The 13,964-nt window shown below is 42.4% G+C and overlaps 3 protein-coding genes across 3 annotated transcripts; all 3 read right to left on the bottom strand.

The window, feature by feature from the left end:
* Positions 1–1,145: 1,145 nt before the first annotated feature.
* Positions 1,146–8,721, bottom strand: LOC310713186 (proto-oncogene Mas-like). The gene is made up of 2 exons (XM_083517053.1): positions 8,689–8,721; positions 1,146–1,826 (listed from the first exon to the last, which is right to left on the bottom strand). Exons 1-2 carry the CDS (start codon positions 8,715–8,717, stop codon positions 1,199–1,201), a joined length of 657 nt encoding a protein of 218 aa, XP_083373179.1. The 5' UTR covers positions 8,718–8,721; the 3' UTR covers positions 1,146–1,198.
* LOC310713132 (proto-oncogene Mas-like) lies at positions 3,569–4,587 on the bottom strand (the record flags this gene model as incomplete). The annotated part of the gene is made up of 1 exon (XM_083516944.1): positions 3,569–4,587. The coding sequence occupies one exon, from the start codon at positions 4,585–4,587 to the stop codon at positions 3,586–3,588; it is 1,002 nt and encodes a 333-aa protein (XP_083373070.1). The 3' UTR covers positions 3,569–3,585.
* Positions 8,722–11,088: 2,367 nt separating the features above from the next.
* On the bottom strand, positions 11,089–12,310 carry LOC310713136 (proto-oncogene Mas-like). Its single transcript, XM_083516948.1, has one exon. It carries the CDS (start codon positions 12,296–12,298, stop codon positions 11,300–11,302), a length of 999 nt encoding a protein of 332 aa, XP_083373074.1. The 5' UTR covers positions 12,299–12,310; the 3' UTR covers positions 11,089–11,299.
* Between the last annotated feature and the right edge of the window lie 1,654 nt (positions 12,311–13,964).

Here is a 13,964-nt window from a genome sequence, read left to right on the forward strand (position 1 = left end):
CTTTTACAAATAAACTGCATCAACTTGAAACATTTGCATACCTGTGAGAAACTCTTGATCAGCAATCTTCAGAGATGGTGTGTGGAATGCAGAAGGAAGTAGAATATCCTGTGCTGGGATAAGTAGCGGGTCAGAGCATTTTCAGAAATGAATGTAGCTCCAAAGAAACAGCAGATGTTTTATCAAGCTTCCTGCTAGATGTTCAGGGCTCCACCCACTAATTTATATCAGTTATTTTATCTGTTCTTGTCAAGATGGCTGGTGTAGGATGAGATTCTTAACTGCATTCAAGGTTGCATCAAACATAAGACACATCAGAAGAAAAACATTCATAAAGACAAGCCCTCCACAAAGGCCAACTCTTCAGCTTGCTTTTATGATGTGTTTTCTTCTTACGATGTGCCTTGTGTTTGATATCTGTTTGTTGTACTATAGCAGCAGGATCAGTGGGAAGTGGAGGAGAGGTGGGAGGGCTTACGACAAATAACTTTCTACTCAGCTCTGCTTCCTCACTTCACACTCTCTGTGTCCATCTCTCACATGGGGAAGGGTGAACTGCTCAGCTCTGAATTTGCTTGGCTGTCCTATCTATCCAACATTCTGGTGTCAGAATCATTCCCCTTCCTCACCATTCAGACCTTCTGACACCAATCCCCAATTCTCGTCACAGGATTTCCAGGATGTTTCCCAGCACAAATACCTTATTGTTGACATTTATTTTCTCCACTCTCCTACCTTATGGAGTATGGCCCACTGGCAATTTCTAATTAGCAAAATGCTTGACTTTCAGTCAGAGAGCCCCACAACCATCTCTGCATGAGCTGCTATGGCAGATATTATTTTTTAATAATAACAATAGCCAGGAAGAAAGTAAAGTGGTACCTCGGGTTAAGTACTTAATTCGTTCCGGAGGTCCGTACGTAACCTGAAACTGTTCTTAACCTGAAGCACCACTTTAGCTAATGGGGCCTCCTGCTGCCGCCTCGCTGCCAGAGCCCAATTTCTGTTCAAAGCAGAAGTACCAAGAGATATAAGAAGAGATAGAAAATGAGGTGTTTTTTGGAGGAAAACTCAATCAGTTTTTTATTAAAGCCTTTGTGTTACAAAGCAAACAGATAAACATGGAAAGGTAACCTGTAGTCTCCACTTTTAGTTCATAGTCTTTTTCATGGGTTGATTTTTTTTTAAGTCATCAGATTCAGGATTGGACCTGAATATCTCTCTTCTTTCTCCCACCTTCCTCCTCCTTGAAAACCCTTTGGATTATTACTTTCAAACTCTCCCTTGACCGACTATGTTTCTTTCTTCCAACCAGGAAATAAATCAAAGGGTTAACACTGCTGTTTAGGCAGCTGCATAAGAGCCCAAGAAATATTTCAGTATCATTTCCATCTTTACTGGAAAAATGGATTAATGAAATGCAAGTAAATGGGAAACCTAATAAGAGGAAGAAGAGGAGGGCAAGTAGGATGGCTGTTAAAGCTTTCCCCTTCTTCCTTTGTTGTGATCTAAAGTAAACTTTTATAAACAGGACCAGAGTGGAAACAGTCATGAGTATAGCATTCATTAGAAGCAGGTAGAAAAGGGGATTTGTTGTAACTCTAAAAATAAAAAGAATCATGAAGATTACAATAAGCAGGAAAGCAATGATCCATATTAAGGCACACACAAGGCTGGAAAAGTGTGGTGGTCTGTGGCATTGATGCCAAAGGGGGAAAATGGCAGATACACACCTGTCCATGCTAATGTCTCTCTCTCTCTGTGTGTGTGTGAGAGAGAGAGGGGGGGGGGAGGGAGAGAGAGAGCTACAGAATGCCTCCTTCCACCTGGTTTTTAGTTTTTTTCCATTTAATCATTCCATATCCCATTCCAGTGAATTTTCTTTGGGTTGTTCTGGGGTTTTTATGCCCCTCTCAGCGCTACACAAAGCATGCCTCTTATGCAATGGTGGTATAGTTTTGGATACAGAAGCCCAAACATGGGAAGTATCAACTTGATATTGCTGCACATGAGACTTAGATATGTGATATAGTAGACTCTGTATGAGAATGGTCTACTGGGCACATGTTCATGACCGTTAAATGCCAGGACATTGTTATCTGCCACCAGCGCTATCTTGTTTGAACTTCTGCAGAAGATAGTTGGGTGTTTCCTGTGAGAGGAGACAAGTTACAAAAGCATCAAACCCAAAACTTATATTATGGGGGGAAATAACTATATATACAATAATGATATGTAAAAGAATTCCAAAACATTATGGGGGTAATTAAAGTTCTGGACCTCAGACCACATTCAATTATCAATCCTTGGGTTCAGTCCTTCTGCATCAGTCCAACAGCAAGGTAATTCCTCTCTTTTGAATAATTAGATTTACGGTACTTTCATTAATCGCGAGCACACGCGCGCTCACACACACAGATTGTAGGAGCTGGGTTGGAAGGCAGTAATCTTTCTCTGCCACCCATCAGGTGCTTTGTGCCATTTTGATGATGAGTGTTACTTGCTCAAGCTGATTTTTGGTTAGCTTTTTATGTGAGCAGCTTGCATCCTCTCAATTGCATTAGAGCCTTTGCACATTGTGGTGGGTCTCTTAGCTTGTGCCAGTGAAAAGCTAACCAGCTTAAGAGGAGCCCAGTCATCTTCTCCCCTGCTCAGAGGGGACTTTTTGCTCTGCAGTGCAGAGTGGACTGCATGGTTTCACCTGACTGCTTTATTCTCATGCCCCATCCTAATCCTTCTTAATAAGTGTTAATGAGAATGATGTGTCAAGGCGAGTCTTTATACATGGTGATTTCAGTTCTTCACTATGAAAAGGAGTCTAGTGTAGCTTTGGATATAGGCTTGATGGCTAGCATTGAGTGGAAAGTGCATTGCGGCATGATATGGAACCACCTCCCTACTGTATCCTTTGATGATTTTTTCAAAAAAATTATTGAAAAGATAGAGATACATTGATGTCATGAATCACTTCTGCTAATTGTCACATTGCCCTATTAAGGTGTAGATAGCAGGATTTTAACAATTTTTATAACATCCATATAATAAGCATGGCTTTTTTTCAGCCGCAACTCACCAGAACTCAATTCCCACACCTCTCAGGTGGGTGCCATGGCTATAATAGGAGAACAAGGCAGGCCTTTATGGTCAATTTCTGCACCTCTTTTTCTAGAAAAATAGCACAGAAAATAGGGATTGTACTGGTGGAATGTTCCATCATGCATTTTTTCAAAAAATCCGGGGGAAATACTTTCTTCTGTTTTCTTCAAACATTCGAGCTCTACATGTGAAGATTTCTTTACTTCATTCCCTTTGGCAATGAATCTGCTATATATACCATTTAGCAAGTCATCCCACTCATCTCACATTGTTAAAGCGGCATTTATTTTTATTTCATTTTCTAAAACATATAAAACATTTATCCTGCCAAATGGGCAATGCAAGGGGCTTTTAACGATACTGAAACAAGGCAAAAATTAACAGAGTAAATAAATCCAAAATCATAAAATAGTGAGTACAGAGGAAAACAAATATCAAGAAATACATCAAGAGATAGAAAATGAAGCTTTCTGAGCTATTTTGAAGTCTTCACATCCGGGTTTGAACTGGAACTTCTTGCTCCTCTCTGCAGTTTTCCTCCTCTTTGAAAAGTCTCTGGAGTATGACCTTCATGCTCTCCCTGGATCGAGACTTCTTGTTTCTCCCAATCAGGAAATAAATCAGTGGGTTAATACTGCTATTCAGGCAGCTGCATAATAACCCAACAGACATTGAAACAAAGTGCATTTTAGAGTCTATAACTACAGGGAAAAAACCGATTAATAAAATGCAGGAAAATGGGAAAGCTAAGAAGAGGAAGAAGAGGAGGGCAAGTAGGATGGCTGTTACAGCTTTTCCCTTCTTCCTCTGTTGTGATCTGAAGTAAACTTTTGTAAACAGGACCAGAGTGGAAACAGTCATGAGTGGGAGGCAAAGTATAGCATTCAATAGAAAGTGGAATAAAGCGGTATACTGTGGAACGGTAAAAAGAGCAACAATCAAGTTGATTGCAATGAGCAGGAAAGAAGTGATCCATATTGTGGCACACACATGGGTGGAAAAGTGTGGTGGTCGGTGGCATCGATGCCAAAGGGGGAAAACGACAGAAACACACCTGTCCATGCTAATTGCTGTTAACAGATATTGACCAGTGTTGTACATGAAGAAAAAAAGAATGGAACCCAATAATACAATCAAATGCATATAGGGAATGAAGAATAACTCCAGAAGATGTATAATGGAAAAAGCAAATAAGCATATGAGAGCCCCAAGGTCAGCAGCAGCCAGATGCAGGATGAAGGTGGTGAAAGGATTCCTCTTCATGCAAAAGCCAAGAAACCAGATGACAGTTCCATTCCCAATGATTCCAAAAATGCTAATAAGTAAAATGGAGATAAGTAAAATGGGGATAAGAATGTCTGCTATACGATATTGTGGCAATCCATGATCAGAACCATCCTGGGGGGTTAGGAGGTCAGTTCCATTTTCTGCTCCAATATCTTCCAACGAAGCATTCAAAGTGGACCAGGATCCCGGGCCATCATTGCTCATCTTGCTGGATACCTACTTCTGAGCTTTTTCTTGTATAGCTCTTACTACCAGGAGAAAATAAACAAAGGTGGAGCCCGTTTTAGCTATAAAGCTCAACCTATTAAACTGAGACAAACAATAATAAAAGAGACATGCTATAGTGGGAATTAATGACGGATCAACAAACACATTAGGAATATAGTTTGTCACAACTTTTCAGTTTCAAAGGCTTAGGGGGGAAATGGAATTTGCCAATGTGTTGTGGATCTTTCCTCTGAGTAAAAAAACTGCATTCACAACATCAGTAAGCACATCGTTTTAGAACTCAAATTCTCCTCTTCTGCTCTCTGACTCAGCCTTAAGATCAGAAACTTACCTCTTGTGTCGTGAACTTTGGTTGGTTGGGTGTTGGAGAAGAGGAGTGTGAGAAGGAGTTGAAGAGCTCTTGTGATTCTGGAATGAATTGGGAAGGCATGTGTAATTTTATTGTTATTAAAATGTGATTTTGAACAAAAGTGGATAAAATAAAACTCTAGTTGAATTGGGATTGTTAAGAAATATGAAAATTAGAAAAAAAATATCCACAATAGATCAGCCAGACAGCAAGAGTTTTACAATGTGGAATGTATTAGACAAACCATTACAGAAAAAAGACAAAAACAGAAGAAAAATAAAAAATAAAACCATCCTTATCAAATTCTCCACTTTCTTTACCTTCTTTCCATGACCTCCTCCTCCTCCTATCTCTTGTCTCTTGATTAATAATTGTCACAGCAAATCCTTTCCATAATTCATAATATTCTGTCAATACATTACCTTGCTCTATTTTCATCTTATCTTAAACCTTAAAACTTAAAATTTACATCTTATTTATACCAGCTTCTCATAACCATTACCTTTTTACCTAATTCTTTAAACATTCTTACAAGAGCCTAGTAATTTCATTTCAACATTTTTGCAACTTTCATAAAAACATTTCTGACGATAGGAAAAAAAAAGAGAATAAAAACAATCCAATCTTCTTCCAGCGTCCCCTCCCCCTGGTCCCGGGATTATCAGTCCTTTTTGTCCCTTACCTTTATAGGGCGCACCTAGTTTTTAGGGGGGGGGGTTTCAAGGAAAAAAAAAACATTTAAAGGGAGTGCTGAGCAGAGCCTGTATGCATCCCAGGCTCTGCTCAGCGCTCCCTTTCACAAGCCGCGTGGAGTGTGTCTGTGGCTCTTGGGGGCTTTTTCCCAAGGAGGGAGAAGGGCAGCCCTTCAGTGATTGGCTCTCCTCCTCCCTCCTCAGGGGAAAGCCCCCAAGAGCATCTCCAGAGGGCAGCGGGATGAAGGCTCGCTGCTGCCCTGTGGAGGCTTCGCGGGCTACCCCAGAGCTGCTCAGGAGCTTATCGGGGCTGGCGTGGAAAGCCCAGACTTCCCCCACCAGCCCCAACGAGCTCTGGGAGTATTCCCTACCTCCTGCAGAATCCGCACACTCTTTAAAGGGGCTGTGCGGCTTCTACTGGCTTTTCTACTGGCAGAAGCTGATCGCTCATTAAAGAGGCGGCACGGCTTTTACTGGCTTTCCCCCCACCTCTCGCAGAAGCCGCACACTCTTTAAAGAGCGCACTGCTCTTGGGGGCTTTTCCCTGAGGAGGGAGAAGGGACTAACTGGCTGTGTCAGTCCCTTCTCCCACCTAATAGAAAAGCCCGCAGGAGCCGTGCGCTCTTTAAAGGGTGCGTGGCTCCTGGGGGCTTTCCTACAAGGTGGGAGAAGGGACTGATGAGGCCAGTCAGTCCCTTCTCCCTCCTGGGGAAAAGCCCGCAAGAGCCACACGGAGCTTGTGTGCGGCTCTTGGGGGCTTTTCCTGCCTGCCTCCCCCCTGCATTCACTCCATAAGACGCACACACATTTCCCCTTGCTTTTTAGGAGGGAAAAAGTGTATCCTATGGAGCGAAAAATATGGTATATATGCAATAATGATATGCAAAAGAATTCCAAAACATAATGGGGGTAATTAAAGTTCTGGGCCTCAGACCAAATCCAGTTCTGAATCCTTGGGTTCAATCCTTCTGCATCAGTCCAACAGCAAGTTAATTCCTCTCTTTTGAAACATCAGATTTACTTTCATTAATCTAAATGCTAATAAGTAAAATGGAGATAAGTAAAATGGGGATAAGAATGTCTGCTATACGATATGGTGATAATTCATTATCAAAACCATCCTGGGGAGTTAGGTCAGTTTCATCTTCTGCTGCAATATCTTCCAACGAAGCATTCAAAGTGGACCAGGATCCCAGGCCATCATTGCTCATCTTGCTGGATCTCTACTTTTGAGATTTTTCTTGTATAGCTCTTACTACCAGGAGAAAATAAACAAATGTGGAGCCAGTTTTAGCTATAAAGCTCAACCTATTAAACTGAGACAAACAATAATAAAAGAGACATGCTATAGTGGGAATTCATGACTGATAAACAAACACGTTAGGAATATGGTTCACAGGAATATTTGTCACAACTTATCAGTTTCAAAGGCTTAGGGGGAAAATGGAGTTTGCCGATGTGTTGTGGGTCTTTCCTCTAAGTAAAAAATCTGCATTCACAACATCAGTAAGCACATCGTTTTAGAACTCAAATTCTCCTCTTCTGCTCTCTGACTCAGCCTTAAGATCAGAAACTAACCTCTTGTGTCGTGGACTTCGGTTGGTTGGGTGTTGGAGAAGAGGAGTGTGAGAAGGAGTTGAACAGCTCTTGTGATTCTGAAATGAATTGGGAAGGCATGTGTAATTTTATTGTTATTAAAATGTGATTTTGAACAAAAGTGGATAAATAAAATTCAAGTTGAGTAGGGATTGTTAAGAAATATGAAAATTAGAAAAAAAAACCACAATAGATTAGCCAGACAGCAAGATTTTTACAATGTGGAATGTATTAGACAAACCATTACTCTATCCTGCGTAGTACTTTCTCCTCTGACTGAATGTGGGAACCAAAAATTTATGCCATCTTCAGCAGCTATCCACCCGGTATCCTTCTAAAAGAACACTCCAGGGAGTTAGCTTGTCCCATCTATCAGCCAAAGGTGCACAGCATTGAAATTCAGCTACAGATCCCCTCTTACCTTTGCTAATGAATGATACCAAAAGTAGCTATTCGCATTGCTCTCAAAAACTTTGACTCAGCATCCCTCCGGCATGGTGAGTGGGAGCAGCAAGTCGTGCTGGAATAAGCAGGTAATCGGAAGATTTGCAGAAATTGTTAAGACGCCTCATCTGGCTCTTAGCAAGATGTGTAGGATCCTGCCCATGTCAATCCGGTCCTGTGTAATCCATTTGCCAGCATCGTGTGATAAGCTGGTTGCTTTGTGCCTTGGGTCTCAGGATAGCATTTGGCAAACTCAGGAGGAGATTCTTGCCGTCTAAAGTTCAGTGTCCCAAGCAAGCACTCTTGAGAAGAGAGAGTTTGCAAGTGGTAAGCAGGTCCAACTTCTCTTTGCCCCTATCTGGGTGAAATATCTTCCTTGATTAGAGTGTCACCTGATCCATTAACAGAAAGACTAACCAGTGTATTCAGAGAGTAATCAGTTTGCGATTGGTTCTGCTGGGGAAGAACTTAGGCTGGGGTGGAGAAATATATCTGAAGAACAAAAAAGAGAGTCCTGCTAGATCAGGTCAGGTGCCCTTGCAGTCAATTGTCCTGGTCTCACAGTGGCCAAACAGATGCTTCAAGGAAGACCACAACAGCTTCTGAACACAACAGTACTCTCCTCCCCCGTGATGTTCTGCTGGCAGGCCTCAATCGCCTTAATTTTCCAACCCCCTTGGGAAAACCTTGACATGTCTGGGAGGCCAATCTGCTTTTTTGGGTGGGGTGTGGGCACACTTCTCTCCGATCCCATATGCACCAGTTCTTTACAGCCTCTATTTATTGATATCAAGCACTCTTCATTCCATCTTGGCGACAAGGAAAAAAATAATTCTCAGTCTGAATAAGGCTGCAATCTAGCCAGGTCAAGGGATTGTGTGTGTGTGTGTGTGTGTGTGTGTGTGTGTGTGTGTTTGTGTGTGTGTGTGTGTCTGTGTGTGTGTGTGTGAGAGAGAGAGAGAGAGAGAGAGAGACTTACTGCATGCCCCCTTCCACCTGGTTCTTAGTTTTTTCCATTCAGTCATTCCATATCCCATTCCACTGAATTTTTTTTCGGGTTGTTCTGGGGTTTTTATGCCCCTCTCAGCGCCACACAAAGCATGTCTCTTATGCAATGGTGGTATAGTTTTGGATACAGAAGCCCAAACATGGGAAGTATCAGGTTGATATTACTGGACATGAGACTTAGATATGTGATATAGAAGACTCTGTATGAGAATGGTCTACTGGGCACATGTTCATGACCGTTAAATGCCAGGACATTGTTATCTGCCACCAGAGCTATCTTGCTTGAACTTATGCAGAAGATAGTTGGGTGTTTCCTGTGAGATGAGACAGTTACAAAAGCATCAAACCCAAAACTTATATTATGGGGGGAAATAACTACCGTATTTTTTGCTCCATAGGGCGCGCAGGACTATAGGGTGCACCTAGTTTTTAGGGGGGGGGGGTTTCAAGAAAAGAATATATTTAAAGGGAGTGCTGAGCAGAGCCAGGATGCATCCCAGGCTCTGCTCAGCGCTCCCTTTCACAAGCCGCGTGGAGTGTGTGTGTGGCTTTTGGGGGCTTTTTCCCGAGTAGGGAGAAGGGCAGCCCTTCAGTGATTGGCTCTCCTCCTCCCTCATCGGGGGAAAGCCCCCAAGAGCATCTCCGGAGGGCAGCGGGATGAAGGCTCGCTGCTGCCCTGTGGAGGCTTCGCGGGCTACCCCAGAGCTGCTCAGGAGCTTATCGGGGCTGGCGTGGAAAGCCCAGACTTCCCCCACCAGCCCCAACAACCTCTGGGAGTATTCCCAACCTCCCGCAGAATCCGCACACTCTTTAAAGAGCGCACCGCTCTTGGGGGCTTTTCCCTGAGGAGGGAGAAGGGACTAACTGGCGGCGCCAGTCCCTTCTCCCACCTCATAGAAAAGCCCGCAGGAGCCGCGCGCTCTTTAAAGGGTGCGTGGCTCCTGGGGGCTTTCCTACAAGGTGGGAGAAGGGACTGATGAGGCCAGTCAGTCCCTTCTCCCTCCTGGGAAAAAGCCCGCAAGAGCCACACGGAGCTTGTGTGAGGCTCTTGGGGGCTTTTCCCGCCTGCCTCCCCCCTGCATTCGCTCCATAAGACGCACACACATTTTCCCTTGCTTTTTAGGAGGGAAAAAGTGTGTCCTATGGAGCGAAAAATACGGTATATATGCAATAATGATATGCAAAAGAATTCCAAAACATAATGGGGGTAATTAAAGTTCTGGACCTCAGACCAAATCCAGTTCTCAATCCTTGGGTTCAATCCTTCTGCATCAGTCCAACAGCAAGTTAATTCCTCTCTTTTGAAACATCAGATTTACTTTCATTAATCGTGCACGCGCGCACACACACACTTAGAGAGAGAGAGAGACAGACAGACAGACAGACAGAGAGATACAGAGACTGCAGGAGCTGGGTTTGAAGACAGTAATCTTTCTCTATCACCCATCAGGGCTTTATGCCATTCTGATGATGAGTGTTACTTGCTCATGCTGATTTTTGGTTAACCTTTTATGTGAGCATCTTGCTTCCTCTCAATTGCATTAGAGCCTTTGAACACTGTGGTGGGTCACTTAGGTTGTGCCAGTGAAAAGCTAATCAGCTTAAGAGGAGCCCAATCATCTTCCCCCCTGCTCAGAGGTGACTCTTTGCTCTGCAATTCACAGTGGACTGCATGGTTTCACCTGACTGCTTTATTCTCATGCCCCATGCCAAGCCTTCTTAATAAGTATTGACCAGAATGATGTGTCAAGGTGAGTATCTATCCATGGCGATTTCAGTTCTTCACCATGGAAAAGAGTCTAGTGTAGCTTTGGATATAGGCTTGACGGCTAGCATTGAGTGGAAAGTGCATTGAGGCATGTTATGGAACCCCCCCCTCCCCAGTATGCTCTGTATTTCCCCCAAAGAACTTTTTGGGAAAGATAGTGAAGCATTGATGTCATGAATCACTTCTGCTAATTGTCACATTGCCCTATAAAGTTGTAGATGGCAGAATTTTGTGGATTTCTATATGCACATAGTTACAATGTCTATATCACTACCTTCACATAATAAGCAGCGATCTTTTTCAGCCAGAACTTTCCGGAACTCAATTCTGGCACCTCTCAGATGGGTGCCATTTAAATTGTAATAGAACAAAGGAGACCTTTATGGTGAGTTTCTGCACCTCTTTTTCTAGAAAAATAGCACAGAAAATAGGGATTGTACTGGTGGAATTTACTATCATGCACTTTTCAAAAAATCTGCGGAAAATACTTTCTTCTTTTTTTTTTCAAACATTCGAGCTCTACATGTGAAGATTTCTTTACTTCATTCCCTTTGGCAATGAGTCTGCTTTCTATACCATTTAGCAAGTCATCCCACTCAACTTACACTGTTTAAGCGGCATTTATTTTTATTTCATTTTCTAAAACATACAAAGCATTAATCCTGCCTAATGGGCAATCCAAGGGGCTTTTAACAATACTGCTGAAACAAGGACAAAAATTAACAGGGTACATGAATTCAAAATAATAAAATAGTGAGTACAGAGGAAAAGAAGTACCAAGAAATACACCAAGAGATAGAACATGACACTTTCTGAGCTACTTTGAAGTCTTCACATCCGGGTTTGAACTGAAACTTCTTGTTCCTCTCTGCAGTTTTCCTCCTCTTTGAAAAGTTTCTGGAGTATGACCTTCATGCTCTCCCTGGAACGAGCCTTCTTGTTTCTCCCAATCAGGAAATAAATCAGTGGGTTAATACTGCTATTCAGGCAGCTGCATAATAACCCAACAGATATTGCAACAAAGTACATTTTATAGTCTATATCTGGAGGGAAAAAACTGATTAATGAAATGCAAGATAATGGAAAATCTAAGAAGAGGAAGAAGAGGAGGGCAAGTAGGATGGCTGTTACAGCTTTTCCCTTCTTTCTCTGTTGTGATCTGAAGTAAACTTTTGTAAACAGGACCAGAGTGGAAACAGTCATGAGTGGGAGGCAAAGTATAGCATTCAGTAGAAAGTGGAATAAAAGTGTATACCGTAGAACAATAAAAATAGCAACAATCAAGTTGATTGCAATGAACAGGAAAGAAATGATCCATATTGTGGCACACACAAGGGTGGAAAAGTGTGGTGGTCGGTGGCATCGATGCCAAAGTGGGAAGACGACAGAAACACACCTGTCCATGCTAATAGCTGTCAGCAGATATTGACCAGTGTTGTACATGAAGAAAAAAAGAATGGAAACCACTGTGACAATCCAATGCATGTAGGGAGTTAAGAATGACTCCAGAAGATATATAATGGAAAAAGCAAATAAGCATATGAGAGCCCCAAGGTCAGCCGCAGCCAGATGCAGGATGAAGGTGGTGAAAGGATTCCTCTTCATGCAAAAGCCAAGAAACCAGATGACAGTTCCATTCCCAATGATTCCAAAAATGCTAATAAGTAAAATGGAGATAAGTAAAATGGGGATAAGAATGTCTGCTATACGATATGGTGATAATTCATTTTCAAAACCATCCTGGGGAGTTAGGTCAGTTTCATCTTCTGCTCCAATATCTTCCAACGAAGCATTCAAAGTGGACGAGGATCCCAGGCCATCATTGCTCATCTTGTTGGATCTCTACTTCTGAGATTTTTCTTGTATAGCTCTTACTACCAGGAGAAAATAAACAAAGGTGGAGCCCGTTTTAGCTATAAAGTTCAACCTATTAAATTGAGACAAACAATAATAAAAGAGACATGCTATAGTGGGAATTAATGACTGATAAACAAACACATTAGGAATATGGTTCACAGGAATGTTTGTCACAACTTATCAGTTTCAAAGGCTTAGGGGGGAAATGGAGTTTGCCAATGTGTTGTGGATCTTTCTTCTAAGTAAAAAAACTGCATTCACAACATCAGTAAGCACATCGTTTTAGAACTCAAATTCTCCTCTTCTGCTCTCTGACTCAGCCTTAAGATCAGAAACTAACCTCTTGTGTCGTGAACTTTGGTTGGTTGGGTGTTGGAGAAGAGGAGTGTGAGAAGGAGTTGAAGAGCTCTTGTGATTCTGAAATGAATTGGGAAGGCATGTGTAATTTTATTGTTATTGAAATGTGATTTTGAACAAAAGTGGGTAAATAAAATTCAAGTTGAATAGGGATTGTTAAGAAATATGAAAATTAGAAAAAGCCCCACAATAGATTAGCAAGACAGCAAGAGTTGCGGAATGTAGAATGTATTAGACAAACCATTGCTCTATCCTGCGTAGTACTTTCTGCTCTGACTGGATGTGGGAACCAAAAATTTCTGCCGTCTTCACCAGCCATCCACCTGGTATCCTTCTAACAGAACACTCCAGGGAGTTAGCTTGTCCCACCTATCAGCCAAAGGTGCACAGCATTGTCATTCAGCTACAGATCCCCTCTTACCTTTGCTAATGAATGATACCAAAAGTAGCTATTCGCATTGCTCTCAAAAACTTTGGATCAGCATCCCTCCAGCATGGTGAGTGGGAGCAGCAAGTGGTGCTGGAATAAGCAGGTAATTGGAAGATTTTCAGAAATTGTTAAGGCGCCTCATCTTGCTCTTAGCAAGATGTGTAGGATTCTGCCCATGTGTCTTCAGTTCTGTGTAATCCATTTGCCAGCATCGTGTGATAAGCTGGTTGCTTTGTGCCTTGGGTCTCAGGATAGCATTTGGCAAACTCAGGAGGAGATTCTTGCCTTCTAAAGTTCAGTGTCCCAAGCAAGCACTCTTGAGAAGAGAGAGTTTGCAAGTGGTAAGCAGGTCCAACTTCTCTTTGCCCCTATCTGGAGAAATATCTTCCTTGATTAGAGTGTCACCTGATCCATTAACAGAAAGACTAACCAGTGTATTCAGAGAGTAATCAGTTTGCGATTGGTTCTGCTGGGGAAGAACTTAGGCTGGGGTGGAGAATTATATCTGAAGAACAAAAAAAGAGAGTCCTTATATATCAGGTCAGTGGCCCTTGCAGTCAATTGTCCTGGTCTCACAGTGGCCAAACAGATGCTTCAAGGAAGACGACAACAGCTTCTGAACACAACAGTACTCTGCTCCCCCGTGATGTTCTGCTGGCAGGCCTCAATCGCCTTAATTTTCCAACCCCCTTGGGAAAACTCTGACATGTCTGGGAGGCCAATCTGCTTTTTTGGGTGGGTTGTGGGCACACTTCTGTCCGATCCCATATGCACCTGTTCTTTACAGCCTCTATTTATTGATATCGAGCACTCTTCATTCCATCTTGGCGACAAGGAAAAAAATAATTCTCA

Source organism: Podarcis liolepis, assembly GCF_965112155.1.
Source record: "Podarcis liolepis genome assembly, chromosome: 8".
In the NCBI taxonomy this organism is placed as follows: domain Eukaryota; kingdom Metazoa; phylum Chordata; class Lepidosauria; order Squamata; family Lacertidae; genus Podarcis; species Podarcis liolepis.